General features: G+C 31.6%; 2 protein-coding genes across 5 annotated transcripts in view; both read left to right on the top strand.

The window, feature by feature from the left end:
* LOC111426909 (A-kinase anchor protein spoonbill) overlaps window positions 1-18,126 on the top strand; it is a 29,060-nt gene extending 10,934 nt beyond the window's left edge. For 3 of the 4 annotated variants that reach the window (XM_023061790.2, XM_023061793.2, XM_023061791.2), the window contains 5 exons: window positions 13,290-14,578; window positions 17,158-17,335; window positions 17,393-17,608; window positions 17,683-17,819; window positions 17,944-18,126. In XM_023061790.2, the coding sequence (XP_022917558.1) occupies window positions 13,334-14,578; window positions 17,158-17,335; window positions 17,393-17,608; window positions 17,683-17,819; window positions 17,944-18,042 (1,875 nt within the window). In that variant the 5' untranslated portion in view covers window positions 13,290-13,333 and the 3' untranslated portion in view covers window positions 18,043-18,126. Of the gene's footprint in view, window positions 1-7,627; window positions 7,921-13,289; window positions 14,579-17,157; window positions 17,336-17,392; window positions 17,609-17,682; window positions 17,820-17,943 lie in introns of those variants that run through there. The other variant, XM_023061792.2, reaches the window with a different exon arrangement.
* LOC111427471 (Protein phosphatase Slingshot) overlaps window positions 1-19,573 on the top strand; it is a 139,453-nt gene that overhangs the window by 13,854 nt on the left and 106,026 nt on the right. The gene's annotated exons all lie outside the window — the stretch shown is intronic.

The following is a 19,573-nucleotide window of genomic DNA, read 5'->3' as shown; positions in this document are numbered from 1 at the left end:
TTATTGCTTGGGGTAATTTTTTTTTTGTTAAGCACTAACATTGGGACAAAACGTTTATGATATAAGAAAGTAATCTTCTTTGTCAGTTTCAAATTAATCGCATTAAACATGAAATTGACGATGGATAGAAATACCACGTAGATAGCTGAAGAAACATTTTTGTCTTATTGTCATTTTAATTTAAAAATTAAATGTTTTGCAAACTTTGATTGACAAATTTTTCTAAATCTGTTGAGAAGTGTCTTGTTTTGATTGGAAGTTGGGCTTAGGAGTGAACTTAAACGGTGCCTTAAACATAGATCAAAATTGTATTGACAGCAAGGACATCATAACTGATTGAACAATATTTCTAGATATATACTGGCATCATACGGCCAAATTTATCGTTTATACTGCAGTTTTCCACCGCTTAGTTGCTTGTTCTTCTCCTGAAGATGTGAATCTTTGCCATGAAAAGTTACTATTATTGCCAATCTGTAAATACTAAATTTTGAGCAGTTATTTAGTAATGTAGAGATGATTACTGTGCAGAATTTCCGATTTGTATAAATAATAGTTACATCGTTTTGCTCATTATTATCTACATCTCTATTATGAAACTGTTTGTAAAACTTCAAACTTCTCTACCAATCAAAGCACACACTATTTTGGAAATGTGTTTGAATAAGTTTTAAAATTTACAACAGTTTTTTATAATCTTTTATTTCGCAATTGGAACGTATTTAAATTTGCGCATTCACTAACACGTTAAATATTAATTAGGCACTCTATTCGATTGACAACTTATTTAATAAACCTTATTGCGTATTTACAATCCTTTTTATGTTAATTTATAAATCCACGTGCTACGAAATAAGGCTACTAATTGAAATGTTTTCCAAGGAAATGTACGGGTTACAGTTGTTGTGGTCTAACTAAAGAGACTAATTACGATACTAAAAGAAATTCTTTGACGGTATTATTTGCCGTATTGGTGCTGGTTATTTTATCGTTAATTCCATACTTAAACGAATACTTTCCCATTTATTACGGATTATTTCTTAATTATTATGGCTCAATTATTTTGTTTTAAATGTCAAATATTCTATTAACTTTATTAGGTTTTGGTTATAATAGGTTTGGTTACAAAGAACGGTGAGTTAAAAAGAACATAAGTAATGCGATTTATTTTTATTATTAGTGCTTTAGCGAAAGTTAACTTATATCCCATAAATAAAAATTGTACAAACGGCTTTTTCGTTCGTTTCGTAATAAATACCGTTTCCTTCCACTCACGTACCCTATTGTATTAAGAGGTCGTGCTATTTTGCTCGACGATGTTAAGTGTCCTATCCGCAGCGATAAGCACAAAACATGTCGTCCTGCAGGCGCTATAGCAAGATAATTAAATAAATTGTGAACAGTTTCGCAACTCTTGTTGTTCCTGGTTCCCGTTATCTCTTGGCTTCGCCAGACTCAAGATGGGTTTTGTTGATGGGCATAATTTTGTTTGAAACTATATGTGGCGATGAAACTTACTAGTACATAATTTATACATTACTTAAATCAATCAATTATTAAAAAAATAAATAAATATAAAACAAATTTTGGTCAGATTCGTTGTTTACTTCTTATCGAATTGTGGTGAAGATAATACTTGGGTTGTGAAATCAAACTAGAAAAACATAGGTTTACCGCAAATTCTATCTTAATACTTACTAGGATTGGTTTGAAATTGAAATTGTATTGATAGTAGGACATGATCTCTATAATTCTATAAATAAATCCATTGTAGGTCTGTGTTAGTGTAGCAAGGTTGTTGGGACGGTAAAAGCGTGTGAGATAAATATTTTTTACGCAAGATACAATTAAGAAAATGCAAAGATCGCGGGCGCGTTACTTTCCAAACGACCGCACCCTATATCGGTGACAGTGCGTGACCTTTCCCAGACTTGACATTAATTTGTATTTCACTTAAAACTTTGCTTAGTAATAAATAACAAATATTTCAATTTTATAATTATATTCTAATTTAGTTCTTAAGAGAGGTAATATGAATGGTAAGAGGAAATATTTCGAATATTTTCAACAATAATGGAACCATTACTACGAACGAAACCAGTAGTGTTTAAAATTAAATTCAACAAATTTCGTTGAAATACGACGATGTTTTAACGTTAATTTATATTAAATTACAATATTAAACATTAAGTTTAAATGATCGAACAAAGCAGGTACAATGGGTCAGAAATAACGACTCATTGTTATTTCTCATTTATCGGTACAATAACAAAAATCTATCGTAAAGAACTTAAATTGCGCAATAAATGGATTTTAACCATTGATTATTCTTATTTAATGCACGTTTAATTATGCGATTTTATTTTTCTTGTTTTGCTGTTCGTTGGTAAAGTATGTATCTTTCCACGCTATCTCCTCCAAGCATAACGTTGAAGTTTGAACTTAATAATCACATGCAGTGGAGGTTATTTGTATTTTAAATATAATAATCAAATAATTTAATCAAAATGGATTTATTTTTAATTTGAATTATCTTAACCAGGACATTGTCCCACATAAGTTATATATTTTTAATCATGTTTTATTTTAAGCAAAAAAATTAATTATTTGTGTCGTGGCAGTACTAATCATTAAATACGCAGTCTTATTCTCATTTTTAACAGAGGTGTGCTATAGATGGAGTAGTGAGATTTGCAAATATGTATAAGTCTTAATCCGTACTTTTAGTCTTTGCAAACAAAACAGTCTCAATTAACGAGATGAATTGTTCAACTCAACATTTACCAATTTATGAACATAAAAAGTCAGAAGATTTTGACAAGTTTCCTCGTGAAGAAATACTTTGAACCTAACTTTGCCAGCGTAGCTGCGAACCTATCATTGTTGTCAGAGTTTTTGGCAGCTCTATCATCATTGTTGATACGATGATAAAGTTGCCAAGTTGATATTGAATCAAATCAGCAAGTTTTTATATCATTTAAGCCAATTTTAGAATATTTTTAATAATTATTAATTTAAGACTTTTACAAAATCAAACATATTTTAATTCTGATTAATTCTTGGTAATCAGGATATAGATTGCAAAACTTTTTAAATAAGTTTTAGGGTGGAGGAATTGGTCTGGGTTTCTCAGACGGCCTTGAATACGACCTTGTCCTTTTATCGATCGAATTCTGTCTGGCCCCCAGACAAATCTACCATTCTCCTAATAATAAAGAACAACAAAATATTTCACACTTCAACGATTAGCTCCACATGAAATATAAGTACATATACAAATCCATAACTTAACTATTTCTAAGCAAACAAAACACCATTTAGTTGAAGATAAGGCACACAAGTGCCGCGCCGTTCAAGGACGCAATTTAAGTGAAATATTTTCAAATAGGTTATTTTTTGCTCGATAAAAATGAAAACGCGTAAACTTTCTCCAAGTAATGGTCGAAAACATTCCGTTTGTTTATTGCGCGTTTCGTAAAAAAGGCTAATAAATAAAACGTTAACAATTAACCGTGATTAGTACTGAAAATTCTATATGTTAAGCTTACAAAACAAAAAGATTTCTACGAAAGAATGCACATTTTTTTTTAATTTGCAACGTATGGTGGATAATCGATATACTATACGGACTATAACATACCGTTGTATACGTAATAGCCAAGCTTCAATTACGATAAATCCGCTTAATAATGCAGGAAACATTTTCAATATTAATTTTGAAAAATTCGATGCATTTTTAGATATTACTTCCAGATTAATCATATCAGAAAAATATATAATTTTAAAAACTTTAATTACATAAAAATTATAAGATTACTTCATTTATAATTAAAATTCTAGGTAATTTTAAATAATACTTATAATATTTATATTTTTATTTGAAGTTAAACCCAGAATGTTAGAACTTCAAATCATTTCAGTTACGTATTCGAAGAACCGTTGTAAGGTTTTTGACCTGTATGAAATCATCGAGATCTTTTTATTTATGTTTAAACATTTATTAATATTTTTTTTAAAGTGTTATGGAGAATCACATTTCATAAACGAATGTATGGAAACGCTATAAAAACATATAAGGAACTCAACAGTAATACCAGTGCAAAAATGATTGATATTTTTATTTGAAGTTAAACCCAGAATGTTAGAACTTCAATTTATTTCAGTTACATATTCGAAGAATCGTTGTAAGGTTTTTGACCTGCGTGAAATCATCGACATCTTTTTATTTATGTTTAAACATTTATTAATATTTTTTTTAAAGTGTTATGGAGAATCACATTTCATAAACGAATGTATGGAGACGCTATAAAAACATATAAGGAACTCAACAGTAATACCAGTGCAAAAATGATTGATATCCAAACAAGGTTTGAGGATAATACCACAGTTTATTACCTACATTATTAACGTTGTTTTACACCTATAATATAAATCAATTTTATTGTACAATATCTCCCATAATGATTAACACACCAGAAGCAACGGTAATTAAGAAACTCATAAATACAGTATTACTTTGTAGGAGTTCATTTAAATTAATACTGGGAAATGTCAATGTGGTGCAATGATGATAAGGACAGAACATGAAATATGCTTAGTATAACAAGAATGATTATTTCAATAAAATATTTCTGAAAACCAACACACGTCTAAAAATTCCTTATAAATCGTCCAAAAACATCTCTGATAGAACGTAAAAGGTGACGAGTTCATCCAAACAGTCTTTTTCGGTAGAATAAACGTTCGTGTTGTATTTGGTTTTAAATTTATCTCAAAGAAAATCTGCTATTCTTAGATCGGTTGTAAATGGTCATTACAAAAACTTGCACGATATAAAGCTATCTGAAGCGAATAGTAGTTGAAGTTGTTTTGCAAGAATTACTTAATTTTGAAAAAGGCAAAATGCATTATACTTAGAATTCACTATATTGCCACTTTATTATCTATTTCTAATCGGGACATTAAAAATAAAGTGGCGTAATTTTATTAGAAATCTAAATTTAGAAAATAGTGAACTCTACTAAATGATGATGCATATTGTGTCTGACAGATTACGTTTTAACACAGTTTGTGAGGAGTGGTTTTGTGTAGATTTCACGGTAACAGTATTTTCACAAAATATATTTTGTAGATGAGTTTGCTTATATCTTCTTGGTGAGTCACCTCTTACAATATGTATTTTTATATATTTCAATTTTATTTTATAAGCATTTTATTCATTAAACTAAGATTAGAACTAAAACTAGAACTAACACTAGAAGCTTTCGGGTTTTGCCGTGCGTCTTTTAATAAAAGGTTTGACGTTTCGGATGCCATGTTGCAACCTTCTTCAGAAACTGGTTCGAAGTGACTTCGTACTTACATTTTATTCATCTACCAGGAATTTCATATAACTCGCAATAAATTAATGCAGTAACTATAGTTACGAAACTACTACTGTTAAGACGACTAAATCTGAATGATTCTAGTTCTAGTCTTGTAATAGTGCTAGTGCAATACTAGAACTAACATTAGACCGAGAATTAGAATCATTCGGATTTAGCCGCACGTCTCTCAAGACGGCTAAACCCGAATGATTCTAGTTCTAGGTCTTGTGTTAGTTCTAATGATAATGCTAGTGTAAAACTAGAACGCAAAGCACCTAGAACTAAAAAATATCGGATTTAGCCGTGCGTCTGAAGAGGGAAAAGTGAGGGAAAAATTCTAGGATGATCATAATTTTACAGCCTTTTATCATTTTGTAGTATTTACAATCGATAAAGATTACATTCCGTGTTCAATATGTATTGAATTTGTTAGTAGTGCATGTTTGTAAGTTTATCTTAATCGCTAAGCATGCGTGTTTTTTTGCAATTTTGAGCAAATTTTCTTTGCACATGTCCAATGCACTCTCTTCATCAAAGAGAAATGGAATCATATTTTGCTTATTAATATTAATTTATCTCAGATCTCAAAACCACCTCCATTTATTCCAAGATCCAGTATAATTTGTTAAAAATTCTTGCTCGTGTTTCTCATAATACCGTTATTTACATATCCCTTTCTATGTAAGCGTCAGTGCTTGCTTTGCTCTTTGAAACTACAGGCTTGACAGTATCCGCTATTGTAACATGAAGATTGTTACATTTCTAATGTGAAATCTAACATTAACTATGTTAAGAGAAAGATGATATATCTTTACTTTTTCATGATCTGTCTCTTAAAACAAATAAATAATTTCTTGATTGTATTAAAAGTTCGATTTGGATTTGTTTTTAAATTTGATACAATGTTTTGAAACTCTATATTAATAGTGAAATATGTTATGGGGTAAAAAATAAAGCGCAAGCGCTAGAAAACACCCTCTTGGGTTCACCGCGTTAAGGTCATAGTAGTAGTACGCGGACTCCACCCTATTTATTGATCCGAACCGATCAATCTCACGTTACGTTTACGTTTTAGTCACGTGGTTTTCCATTCAGGAAATTTCACAACAATCCTAAAGTTAAATTTTTTTCAATTTTATTTACAATTTGCATTTTAAATTAAAAAATGATTATCATAACGGTGACGAAACTTCGATAAGCATTATGTATATGTTTATTTGGTTGTGGTATCGTATCACATTATTTTATCATTTATTTTCCGTTGACTTTGAATATTCGTTTCCTTTAAAATCTTTTCGAAACCGTCTCGAATCTCTTTCAATCGGCTCCAATAGTTGCAATACCCGAAAAACGTTCTTATCGCAACCGTATTCTCACGCTTCTAGAAAAGTCCGCTTTTAGGGGGATGTGTTGTGGGGTGTTTTTGGGGTTCGAAATAGATAGGGGCCCTTCTTGATAATGCTATAGGGGTGAGATGTTTTAAGAAAAACAACGTGAATTTTGCGTTGTATTGGAACTAATAATATAATGGTAACTTATTTTAGTTTTCTACTTGACATTTGTCGCCGGACGTCAGAGATTATCGAATTTGAGCCTTGAATTATTTATAGCAGGTTATTTTTTTTTCTACATCGTATTTTGAATTCAATTCGACCACGAAAAGTGAATTAACATTCCGGACGAACTTTACAACAAATTTAATTCAGATCGAGATCACTTTATGTTTATTTACAAGTTTAAATGTATAACGTTAAGGGAAAAGTACAAATATTTAACGAGTGTTAAATCGAAGATGAATCGATTTTAAGAGTTTTCAAACAATAACAGTTTTGGGGTGTTTCGTTCTAAATCAATCCAAATCATATTAGATTCTATATGGAATGGATAACCAATTATTATTATTTTAGTGCTTTTAAATCGAATCATCTTGAATAAAATTCTATATAGTTCTAAAGGATTGAAGGTGGTGGGGAAATTGTGGAGGGGTAGGTTTTGTCGTAGCCGCAGTCTGGTCGGTTTTATGTGGGGTAGTTTTCGGTAGGGTGAGAACTCCGGTGTCTGCTGCCTGCCCTATTGTTAAATAACCGGCGCAGCCGTCAGAACGTCTAAATCGCGGATTTCGCGTAGGATTCACTCTCCTCCCTTCTTCTTCTTCATATGCGTCTCTTCCTCCCACGCTGGCACGTTGAATCGACCGTGGTAGTCGTCGTCGTCGTAGACGTCATCGGTCCGTTCTAATTCCGCTCGCTATTTTCGAAGTCGTATCCGAATTAGACAGTGTCGCGACGTGAACGTTATCCAAACTGATACTTTTGTTATTAAAGTCGTTATTAAGTGATTGCTGTTTTTTTTATTTAGTTTTTTGTGACTTTGAAAGTTTTGTGATTTGAGAGAATTTAGTTTGTTCGTTTATTGCCGGTTGTTGATTATAAAGGTGAGCAAACCCGGTGTTTGCTACGGTATTTCCGGTTTGTTCTGTTCTTAGTCATCGTGCCAACGGTCTTTTTTCTCGTTTTTTTTAGTGGATTTTTAAACATGGCGCTGTTCAAAGAAAGTAAGTGCACGTGTTTTTCTTCATTTTTATAGTCGGATAACTTTTAGGCTAAATCATTTTGTGACAATTTAATATTTCCATTAGGTAGTGGAAAAGCAACAAGTTTGTTTCGAATAGTAATGTTTTTCGAAAATTTTGAAAATTATTTATTACCAAATAAATTAAAAATGTATTCAAATTTGTTTGAATCTGCAAAATGTGGAAATGAATTTATATGAGTCCGGATAAATTATGTTATCTCACGTTGACTTTGAGATATCATTTTAAATGTTATTAAGATAATGGTAAAAATTAAAAATAAAATAATTGCTTACGTTATTATCAAAGTGATAAATTAAAAACTTGATTTTTTTATGTTATGCATAAATAATAAGGTATTAACTATTCTCGGTTTTTTTCAAAATCATGTACAATACAATAGACGTGGTGGAAGCATATATGGTCAATGATAAACAACCACCTTCACAAGGATGGGGCAGAATTGGAAAAGATGTTAAGACGATTAACTTGTTGAAAATTTCTATGCATATCTTTTTCAAGCAACAACGACTACCAAAAATGTCAAGGGAAACGTCTTTCATTACGTCTTCATCTATGAAGAAAATTGCGCAACCGCTGAAAAGTTCATCCTCATATGCAGATAAGGATGAATGCAGTAATCATAGTTACGAAACTACTATGCACTTGCACTGTCCCACATAAAATGCAACATAGCTTAATAGTGCAGGCATTGGGTAGTTTTGCAAAAATTTTGCAAAAGTTGCTTGGAAAAAGGTGACGTCTTTATGATAATTCTACTTTTTGTTCAATAAAAATATACCACAATCTAACGCTAAATAACAATTAAAACTAGAACTGATACTAGACCGAGAACTAGAAACATTTGGATTTAGCCGCACGTCTCTCAAGACGGCTAAACCCGAATGATTCTAGTTCTAGGTCTTGTGTTAGTTCTAGTTTTGCACTAGCACTGTCACTAGAACTAACATTAGACCTAGAAGTAGACACATTCATGTTTAGTCGTCTTAAGAGACGCACGGCTAAACGGAATGTTTAGCATGTTTCTAGTTCTCGGTCTAGTGTTAGTTCTAGTTTTGCACTAGCACTGTCACTAGAACTAACATTAGACCTAGAAGTAGACACATTCATGTTTAGTCGTCTTAAGAGACGCACGGCTAAACGGAATGTTTCTAGTTCTAGGTCTAGTGTTAGTTCTAGTGATAGTGCTAGTGCAAAACTAGAACTAACACTAGACCGAGAACTAGAAACATGCTTTTTATTGTTGCCAGCAAAAAAGACTCTAACGGCTGCAGAAAGGAAAGAAATAAATAGGACTACTTCCTTAGGTTCTATCAAATGACGAAGAAATCGTTGTTAAAAATAAAACAGTCATCAACGTACTGACAAAAGTGCTGAAAATGCTTCAATCCACAACAGCGAGAAAATAGAAGTATGTTGAAGCAAAAATAAACGTCGCAAGGACGTCTTCGCAACTAAGCACAAAGAAAGGCTGCTGAGCTCTTTTTTTCTTTGCAAAAATATTTTCACACGCAACATAGGTTAAAGTTAAACTCTACAATAGGTTTTCTTAAATGTTTTTCATTCGGTAATGGATTGAATTTGGTTTGTCATGTCATTGAGCAGCGTTAGGCTTGCGAATAATTTGTCTGTATGAAATTTGTAAGTTAACTTCTTTTTGTAGTGGAACGATTTCTTTCCCATACAGTTGCTTGTCACTATGCAAGCATTGATGATTGTTACCGATTCAATTCGAAATTGAAAAATTGCTAACTACTGGTATATAGGGATCTTTTATTTTATAACGGCTTTCCCCTAAAATACTTTCATTTTTGTTGGTCTCATTCACATCATTCCAAAAATTCAACTATCTCTGCTGTGATAAGACTTGCTTATGCTAATTTGCAACTATAAGAACGTTAGAAGAATTTTGGAAATTAACAATATCCATTTCCTTTTTCCACAGCAAAGAGAGCATTGGTCTTTTATGTTACGTCATTGAATTTCCACTGGAGCTAGGAGCTGGATTTTCTTCTCCTGAAAGTTTGCCCTGCCAAATTCTATCATCATCTCCTTATATAATTCTAATTGCTTTTACTTACTGCTAACAAAATAAAATTACAACTACCAATTGCTCAATCAAGAGTTTGCTCAAGAATTTGAGACGCAGAATGTGAATTATCAATCCTAAAATCGTATAGTATTTTCATTTTCCCCATATTTTGGAATCGAAATGGGAATGCAAGAAATAAATCATAAATCAAAGCTCCAATCTTGTGATAACTTTTGCAACCGCTGTAAATAACATTTTAAAATGATATGATTCCTCTTTGGCTACATTGTAATGTTTTATTTCAAGACAATCAACGTGGTCCGAGTCAGTTTAAGATTTATGTCTTAATTCAACCCCTATATTTAAACAAAGTATATTCATCTAATTTTTTCTGGAACACTAAGTGTAATTTTTAAAGTTTATTTGCTGCGCTCCTTTCATTTCGTCTACGAAGCGATTAATAGGTTAATAAGATGGTTCTTCTCTATGGTTTTACGGTTTTCTGGTAAGCGTAAGCGCCTTTCATCGCCACCCAAAGCGGTCTAATAATAGGATTGGAAAGTGAAGGAACAGCGGGATTGCGGCATGTTCAATTGTAATTGCCTGGAATTAAATCGAACGGTTTTATTTAAAACAAGATATATCTAGTATAACGTTCCGAATTATACGTTTTATAAATTAATACTTGTACCGTTATAGATTCGAAGTAACAGCAGTTTTTAATTACTAACCAAAATAAAAGTTTAAATAAGATTAGCAACTTTCTAATAAAAATAATAAAAAATTAGATAACTGCTAGATAATTAATTTCTCACACGCAATGTCGTTGCACATTTCTAATTGTACCTAGTTAATAATTTCGTGTCAAACGCGATTTAATTAGTGAACGTAAATATAACGTTTCTTGTGGAAAAGCTTGAAAAATTACCAAATTACAAAGAAAGCGTAAATTGGGCTGTTTAAGCTGTAGCCTGTGGGTGCAAATGCGAGAATGCGACGTTGGTTTCTCTTTAAAAAGAGAGTTCAATTAGTGGTTCAAATTGCTTATTTAGAAATATTCTATTTATTAGTGGTCATCAAATCGAATGGTAATCGACGAAGAATGTAACTTTTATATGTTTTAATTATATTTGAATGAAAAATAATTCTACAGGTGTCCTTGATAACAATTACAATATGCGTGTTGGACGTTGTTGGTGGTGTTTTAACCTTTGCGATCCCGAGGTTGCGTTACCTCCGTTCACATGAATGAATCGCGTGTTGAATGGAAATTTTACGTTTGCGACCAACAGAATGCGCCGTCGGTATTTGTAGGTTTGTGTTGTTTCTTGATGCAAACGGTTAATCCAGCGACGTGCTGTGAAGTTGTATACTTTAATTTCTTCACCAACAAACAACAACCCAACAACCACGTTCAGTGACCGTCTCGGTATGCCATTAAAGAATTAACGAACCACATCTTATGCAGACTCTTAACTTGTCGGTCATTGTCTGTAAATTTGTATTTTTTTTTATTAAGTAGATAAATTAAGTTGTAAGAATTACATTCTTCCAGATCAAAGAAACAGTTATTTTTGTAGTCAAGGTTAAGATCCGGGATTCGGAAAGTTATTTCTATCCGGTTGTAATCTAGTTTTTCTTAGGTGGGTCCAGATAAAAAATAGAAAGTTTTTTTATACCTTGTGTTTTAAATAATGATTCTTTTTGTGTAACCTCTAATTAGTGACTTATTGCATTAAGTAAATATAACAACTTAATATTCCACAAACCCGTACGAAAACTAATTATCCACGAATTAAAAAAAAATCTTAGCCGGAAGTACGCTTGTGTTGATCGTTAAATGTTACGGCTGGCGATTCACAATGAAACGATTTGTGGTAATTAGTAGTTTTTCTCTTGCACCTTCTTGAACAAGACTAACATCTTTCACTCCACCAGCGAAGTCTCGGTCAATGATAAAAAGTGACGTCTTAAAGAGTGGGTTGAAATACGATAAATGTTCGAATAACGGTGAATGTATAAAAAACGAACAAGCAGCTGGAGTTATAATTTAAAATATGCGGAATAGAGTATACTTTTTAGGTATTTGATGAATTATTTATAAGCGCAACAAATTTAGTAATTTCGTTAATTGGTCAATAAATTGATTAGAATTGGATAAATTTAAATTGATGCGAATGTTTCAAAACACTCAACACTTAATTTATTTTTTATAATGAATTATTTAACATGGAATTCTTTTATTATGTTTGTTCTTCAATGATTAATCTTCGTTTACCAGTCGCTAGTTTAAAATTACTAGGGTGAGAATTAATACAAGTTCTCCCCTTTCTTTTAGTTACTTGACAAACACTTTCGAGTTATAAATGACTCTCGTCAACCCTCTATTTTCTATTTAGTCAGACTAAAATTGTCAAAGTGAGTTCAAAATTAAAAGAGAAAAAGAAGGGTGTTTTCTTTTGTAATTAAACATTAAAAAAACCCGCAACTTCCTAGTTCTAGATCTAATATTAGTTCATGATCTAGATCTGCTTTTAGTTGAGAAAAAATATACAACCTAGCACTGAATAACAATTAAAACTAGAACTAACACTGTTACTATGTGAAACTAACACTATACCTAGAACTAGAATCATTTGGGTTTAGCCGCACGTCTCTAAAGACGGCTTAACCCGAATGATTCTATTTCTAGGTATAGTGTTAGTTCTAGATTTACACTTACACTGTCACTAAAACTAACATTAGAACTAGAATCATTCGGGTTTAGCCGTCTTGAGAGACGTGCGGCTAAACCCAAATGATTCTAGTTCTAGGTATAGTGTTAGTTCTAGATTTACACTTACACTGTCACTAGAACTAACATTAGATCTAGAATCATTCGGGTTTAGCCGTCTTGAGAGACGTGCGGCTAAACCCGAATGGTTCTAGTTCTAGGTCTAGCGTTAGTTCTAGTTTTAGTTCAATGAAAAATATACAACAATCTAATGCTGAATAACAACTAGAATTAGAACTAATACAAGACCTAGAAGTAGTAACATTCGTATTTAGCCGTCTTAAGAGACGTTCGGCTAAACTCGAATGTTTTTAGGTTCTAGTTGTTATGCACAAAATTGCATCCTTTTTATTATAACTATATTATTTTAATAACAATACTAAATTCTTTATTAATAAAAATAAATATTGATAATGTACGAGTAAAATCAATCATTTTCTGGTTAGATCTCCCTGTATGTGCTTTATATCACAATTGTCAATTTTATGACTTATGTCAACAATAATTTTTTTAATTTTCTTATAGGACAGTGTTGGATCGAACTACAGTAACCGTGGATCAACCAAAGTATGGCGTTTCACCAGTCCCGTCTGCTGTTAGTGCTAGCTTCATTACCATTAGTCGGAATAATCGGATACTTGTGGTTAAGGAGGAAGGATTACGACGAAGAAGACTTTGACAGTCCCGAACAGTGCGAAGAAATATCAACATCCTGTACGTCTCTTGAAAAGGATATTGAAATAACAACAATCAGCTGCGAATCCCCGGAAAAAGTTTTTTCGAGGTCTTTATCTGGAATCACATCAACACCTATTGATATCATTATACCACGTCAATTGAGAGCCCACAAATCGGCGCCCGTTTTTATCTCCGACGAGGATTTAGACTTGGAGATTGAGAAGATTAAGTCTATGAAGAATAATAATTATCAGTGGAAAGAGGGGAATAATAAAACCGCTGAACCCGTTAAGGAAGAAATGAATGTTAAGGTTGGAGAGATTGAGTGCGAAAGGGCCACTTTAATGCCAGCTTCACCGATGGAGAAAGCTACGACTTCATCCACGAATATGTCCCCAAAATTAACAAAATCTTCGCCAAAGTCTTCCCCGATTTCCATGAAATCTTCTCCTAAATCTTCTTCCCCAAAGTATAAATCCCCGAAGGTTATAAAATGTACGCCACAAAAAACCATTCTATCCTCATCAACATCCCCAAAAGACCAAAAACAAGCAAAATCGGTTGAAGAACAATTTAATTCATTGAATTTGTCGCAAAAAAAACAATCTCCTCCAAAAGAATGTGTCGTAAATAATGTAAATGAAGAAATCCAACGACAAAGTTCTGAAAGAGATTCTGCAAATCATAGTCCTTGTGATGTTATGTTGGCTAGTCCAGCTCCAAGTAGTATTTCTGATAATCAAAGTGAAGGTTCTAATGATAGTGGAAAAGGTGGAAGTGATGTGGCAACTCCGCCATCTCAAACCCCAGCAAATGATGGCTCTATATCAGGAGATGCTGTTGATAGCCCAATGCCTGTAATGTATCAATTTACGATTCCTCAACATTGCGTAGGACGACTTATTGGACGCGGAGGAACTGTTATTCAAGACATCAAGTCAAAATCCCATACAAACGTTTTAGTTAAGAAACATCCTGGAAATACAAAAATGAAAATTTGCGTTATTGAAGGAACACAATTGGAGATCGACAACGCTTTACATTTAATTAGAGAAAGATTCCCATTGAAAAAATACCCGGAAATCACTTTAGAACAGTTAATAGTAGCACCATCTCTAACACCAGATCAATTGGGAGTAAGTATAAAAATCGTTATCAGTTTCAAATTAAATTATTATCTAAAAATATGTATATGTTTTAAATATCAAGTCATGTGCAGATCTTTGACCTAAATCTGTGTATCACTTGAAAAAAAAAATATTAATATTAATCTAAAGTGTACACTTTTCATAAACAGTTTATTATCAGTTCATTTTTTTTTATTGAATTATTTTTGGATTTATTCGCACCAGCCTTTGATTTTATCATCGCTTACATATTATTATTTTCTAGAGTAAAACCACAAAAGCACGTGCTAGTAAAACTCCAGAGATATGTACAAAAAAAAGTTCGGCGCGAAAACCAAAGGAAAATTTAAAAAAGAATTAATACAGAATGTGTACTTGTATTGAATAAAATTTTATTTATTTAAATTATTTATTTATTATAAAGTGTAAGAGTTTTTGACTTTATTCAGAAATTAATAATGTAAATTAATTTTGCAAAGTGTACAATTATTCTGTTTTACAAACATTTGAGTGAACTTTGCATATTTTTTCTTTTTGGAATTCATTTAGAAGTATTATTTTTTTGTCAAATTTTTTTTGCAATGTTAATAATTCAGATGGAAATGCCAGAATGTAATCATCTTTTGATGAATCTTCATAGATATGTTTTTAAAAGTCTGGGCGAAAAGGAGGAGGAGAATTATTCGTTATGATTCTATTTTGACCAATTTGGATTATAAGGGATTATCTCCTGAATAGATTTGCAAAATTACAAAGATGAAAGTTGTCAAAATTGTTTATTGAATGCGTGTGCCATCAAAAGCCACAATTTTGCAATAAACCGATTTGTATACAAAGTGGGGCATAACACAAAATTCAAAATATTTGTAGTAATCTGTATCATTGGTAGTATTTCTGCAGTGTTTTTGTATATTAAACATTTGAAATCGAGAATTTGACAATGTTGGTTTTAAAAATGGTGTTTGGATTCAATTTTTAAAATAAGAAAATTGCATACATTGTTGTTTTGTAGCCCACTACGGGTTGGTTACCCGCTCTCTACGTCACACTATTTGCCCCGCCCAGTTAACTGTCATTGTGTTCTATGCGTTTGCTGTGTATTTTTAGAGGTTATATCGTAGACGTATTCATATTATTTTTAAAGTTTTATTTTTTAGACGTATTAATGTCTATCGTATAACCTCTAAAAACACAGCAAATACATAGAACTCAATGACAGTTAACTGGGCGTGGCAAATAGTGTGACGTAGAGTGTGGGCAACCAACCCATAGTGGGCTACAAAACAACAATGGATGTAGCAGTCCTGTTAGATTCTGCTGTCCTTTAGGATTTAGGAGATTGATACTTTATTGTAACCTAATTTATTCAAACTGTTTCTTTCACGGCAATGTAGTTGGGTTTTTTTTACTTCCCATTTTTACCAGGTTCAATACTTGACATATGATCCAATACACCAAATGGCGCTAATGAAGGAAATTTTATTCATATAGGGTCTTCACCAGGAGGGAAAAGCAGAGATTTTGTCCAAATTTTGTCAAATTTTTTATTTTTGTCCTAAGTATTTGTACTCTGAGGTTAATAACGGAATATAATATTTACCAAATGTCCTCTTCGGGCTTTCTTGTAGGTAGATGATCATTCTTTTGATGAAATTTTTCATTACGTGTTCGCATAATTGTGGCCCTATCATTGCTGGAGTGTTGGCGTAGACCTTATCTTTGACATAGCCTTAAAGAAAAAAGTTTAAATCGCACGAAATTTTTCACACAATAGAGTAATCGTTTGACGACCAGCGTAGTATTTGCACCATCTTGCTGAAAATAAACGTGGTCAACACTCATAACATCAATTTCTAGACATGGATAAACTTATGGATAAACCTGGTTTTCATCCACATTCTGAGCTACTGCAGCGATATTTTCTGCAGACCTGACCGGAGGAACACAAATTAAGGTCTTCACATCACTACCTTATGCAACACTTTCAAATTATGGACTAACTTTACTATAGCAGGATGAGCTTGATGATGACCAAAACCAATACGAATTGTCTCCGCGAAATTCTCGCCATTTTTATAGTGGCAGTGTATATCGATCCATTTCTTATAACCTCACAATTTTTACTTGTCAAATACAATATCACTGTCGGATTTATTTTGTCAGTTCAAAAATTTAAAATGAAACCTCTTATTGGAAGATCCTTCACAAGATACCAGTCACTATTGCATAATCACCAAGTAGCGTAAATTGAGGATGCAATGTTAGAATGTTTATTCTTGCGAATGTTCCACTAGATATTTAATTTGGTAAAACCAAAGCCTTGTAAAATGAAATATCGAGTATATTAAAAAATAGTGTTCATAGTTCTAATTATCTGGCTGGTCCAAACACAGACTCCGTTGATTTGTTGCAAATTCTTCTTAAAATTGTCGATCCAAATAATCAAATGATGTGTGGAAAATAAAGTAATACATCAAATTTTCTTAGGAGTCGGTTTATAAGTTTTTAAACATCATCAAATAAAAATAATAATATAGCAAACAATAAAATACTTATCTAACGAATTTTATTTTATTTTTTTTTTTCAGTTAAGATTAATAGAAGGCATCAATAACGACACAATGGTTAGCTTTATGATGGAACCTAACCGATTTTTTATTCAATTCCCAACGCATCCATCTTTCCCCTCTTTAAATATCCTCAGTACCAACATGACCGAATTTTACAATACCAATGAAACCCCAGCTGTACCTCTTCCAATAGCTGGTAAGTAACATAATTACACAATCATTAATCACAACACTTACAAATTTTTTTGCGTAGATTTTACGATATGCGCTTGTCACCTCGATGGTTTCTGGTATAGAGTGATGGTGACAAAAAGCGATGCAGAAACAGATAGTTCTCACGTCACGTTATTAGATTATGGCGGTTATTATTGGGTGGAAAACAGTCGGTTAAGACAAATTAGCGGAGATTTTCTTTTGCTGCCATTCCAAGCTACTGAATGTATATTAGCTAACATTAGACCTATTGGAGGTAAGTTTTATATTATGACCTAAACATGTTTTCTTTATCATAATTAAATTGTTCTTATTTTTTTTTAATTAAAGGTGAAAGTACTTGGCCCAAAGAAGCTTATGAAGTAGCAGCAGAACTCGCAAATAGAGCATTAGCTTGTACACAAGTAGCTGATTATACAAGCAATGGTATACCACTAGTCTACATGTATATTGTTGCTGGTCATCAGGTAAAACATTTTTTAAGTCTTAACTGTCTCAGGTGAAACCGAAATGTTTCTAGTTGTTAGTTCTAGTTTTATTTTTAACCAATTTATATTATATTCTAACATTACCAATTTCTTTACTTTATAGGATATAGTGTTCCTAAACCAAGAATTAGTCGATAGAGGGTATGCAGAATGGATTTCATATTCACAAGTTGAAAGCAGAACCACCACAACGCGAACATAAATAATAAGAAAAATAAAAGGAAAAAATTTGAAATGAAGAAATGGGGTCTTCGTATTTATTATGACAGAAACGGAATTGAAATACGTTTTGAAGTCATGTAATATTATCGTTAAAAGACTTTTTACCTGTTTTTTATATGTGTACATAATCTATTTAGTGCGTCCAATTTAGGCGATACAATTCAAGAAGATGTTAAAGTATTTTGTTACGTTTTTTTTTTCTTTACATTTTTCTTTTCTACACATTTTTTTTGAAATATTTCTTTTTTAATTATTAATATCCTTATGTATGTTAACTACTTATGTACTAATTAAGAATTATTACAATTTTTGACTTGTACAGCTGGTTTATGGCGCACTATTTTCGTTGGAGTCCAGATGATTTTATGGTGTATTATTATTTTTTTTTTAATTTCGGATAAAAGAATGTGGTTGTGTGTTTAAAAAAGCGAAGATTAACTTATAAGACTTTTTTTTGTTAAATTAGCGGTTTTATTTAGTAACAGAAAGAAGTGATGAATGCAATTATCTTCCAAAACAAAGTTTTATGAAAAAAATGATATACAGGCGTTTCTTTGGTTTATGGCATAATGATACATTAAAAAATAAAAAGCTTATTTAAGCTGGATTATTATATTTTTTTTTTAATTATGACTTAAATCATAGAAGAAATCCTGTGTAGACACAGTATATATGGAAATAATATGTATACCACATAATATAAGATACACCCTGATAGATTTTTTAATGACTATGTTAGAAGAGTAATTGTATATATTGTATTTTCGAATATATTAACTGGTAGTCAGTAGATTTTGAGCCTTACATTTAAAATTGTATATTTTTTCTTATTTTTTTCTGGGGTTTATTTTTCTAAGCTTACATTTATAATGAGAGGGGGTGAAATTTTGTTTTTATTTTTGCAAAAAAATATGTATAATTAAATATTATTGTATTTCAATATAAAACAATAATTACCAAGTACAAAAACGTTTATTCTATGACAATTTCAATTTTTCTTAATTTTATTTTTTGTGTAAATGGCTGTATATTATTACTTGATTATATTTGGCACGAAATAGCTTTATTTTGAAATTATTTTAGTGGTTTTGTTTGGTACACCCTCTCTTTTAGAAAATTGAAGTTATTTTAATAACATAATTTATAAGTCATTTTTTTTTTATTTGCAATACGAGTAAATTTTGATTAAGTAGCTTATATAAATGATTGTATGTGCTTCTTTATGTATGAGCTACTTAAAATAAAATATGATACTCTATATTGTTGTATTTTTTTTATTACTCTCACCATAATATGAATATCTGTGGGCAAATGTTGTAATGACTGCATAAGAAGTAGAGATGAATTAAACTAAATATCATGTTAAACACAAAAATAAACAAGAAATATATCTAAAATTTAAATTTTATTAAACTTTACTACACATATTTTTCATGGTCACTTAAATTTATAGTCCATTTCAATATAAAATTGCACAACAGTTAAAAACATTGCAAATATAAACAATTTCC

The sequence above is a fragment of the Onthophagus taurus genome, chromosome 2 (genome assembly GCF_036711975.1).
Source record: "Onthophagus taurus isolate NC chromosome 2, IU_Otau_3.0, whole genome shotgun sequence".
Taxonomy (NCBI): Eukaryota; Metazoa; Arthropoda; class Insecta; order Coleoptera; family Scarabaeidae; genus Onthophagus; species Onthophagus taurus.
Note: the sequence above shows the minus strand (reverse complement) of the source record. Positions and strands in the feature narration are given on the sequence as shown.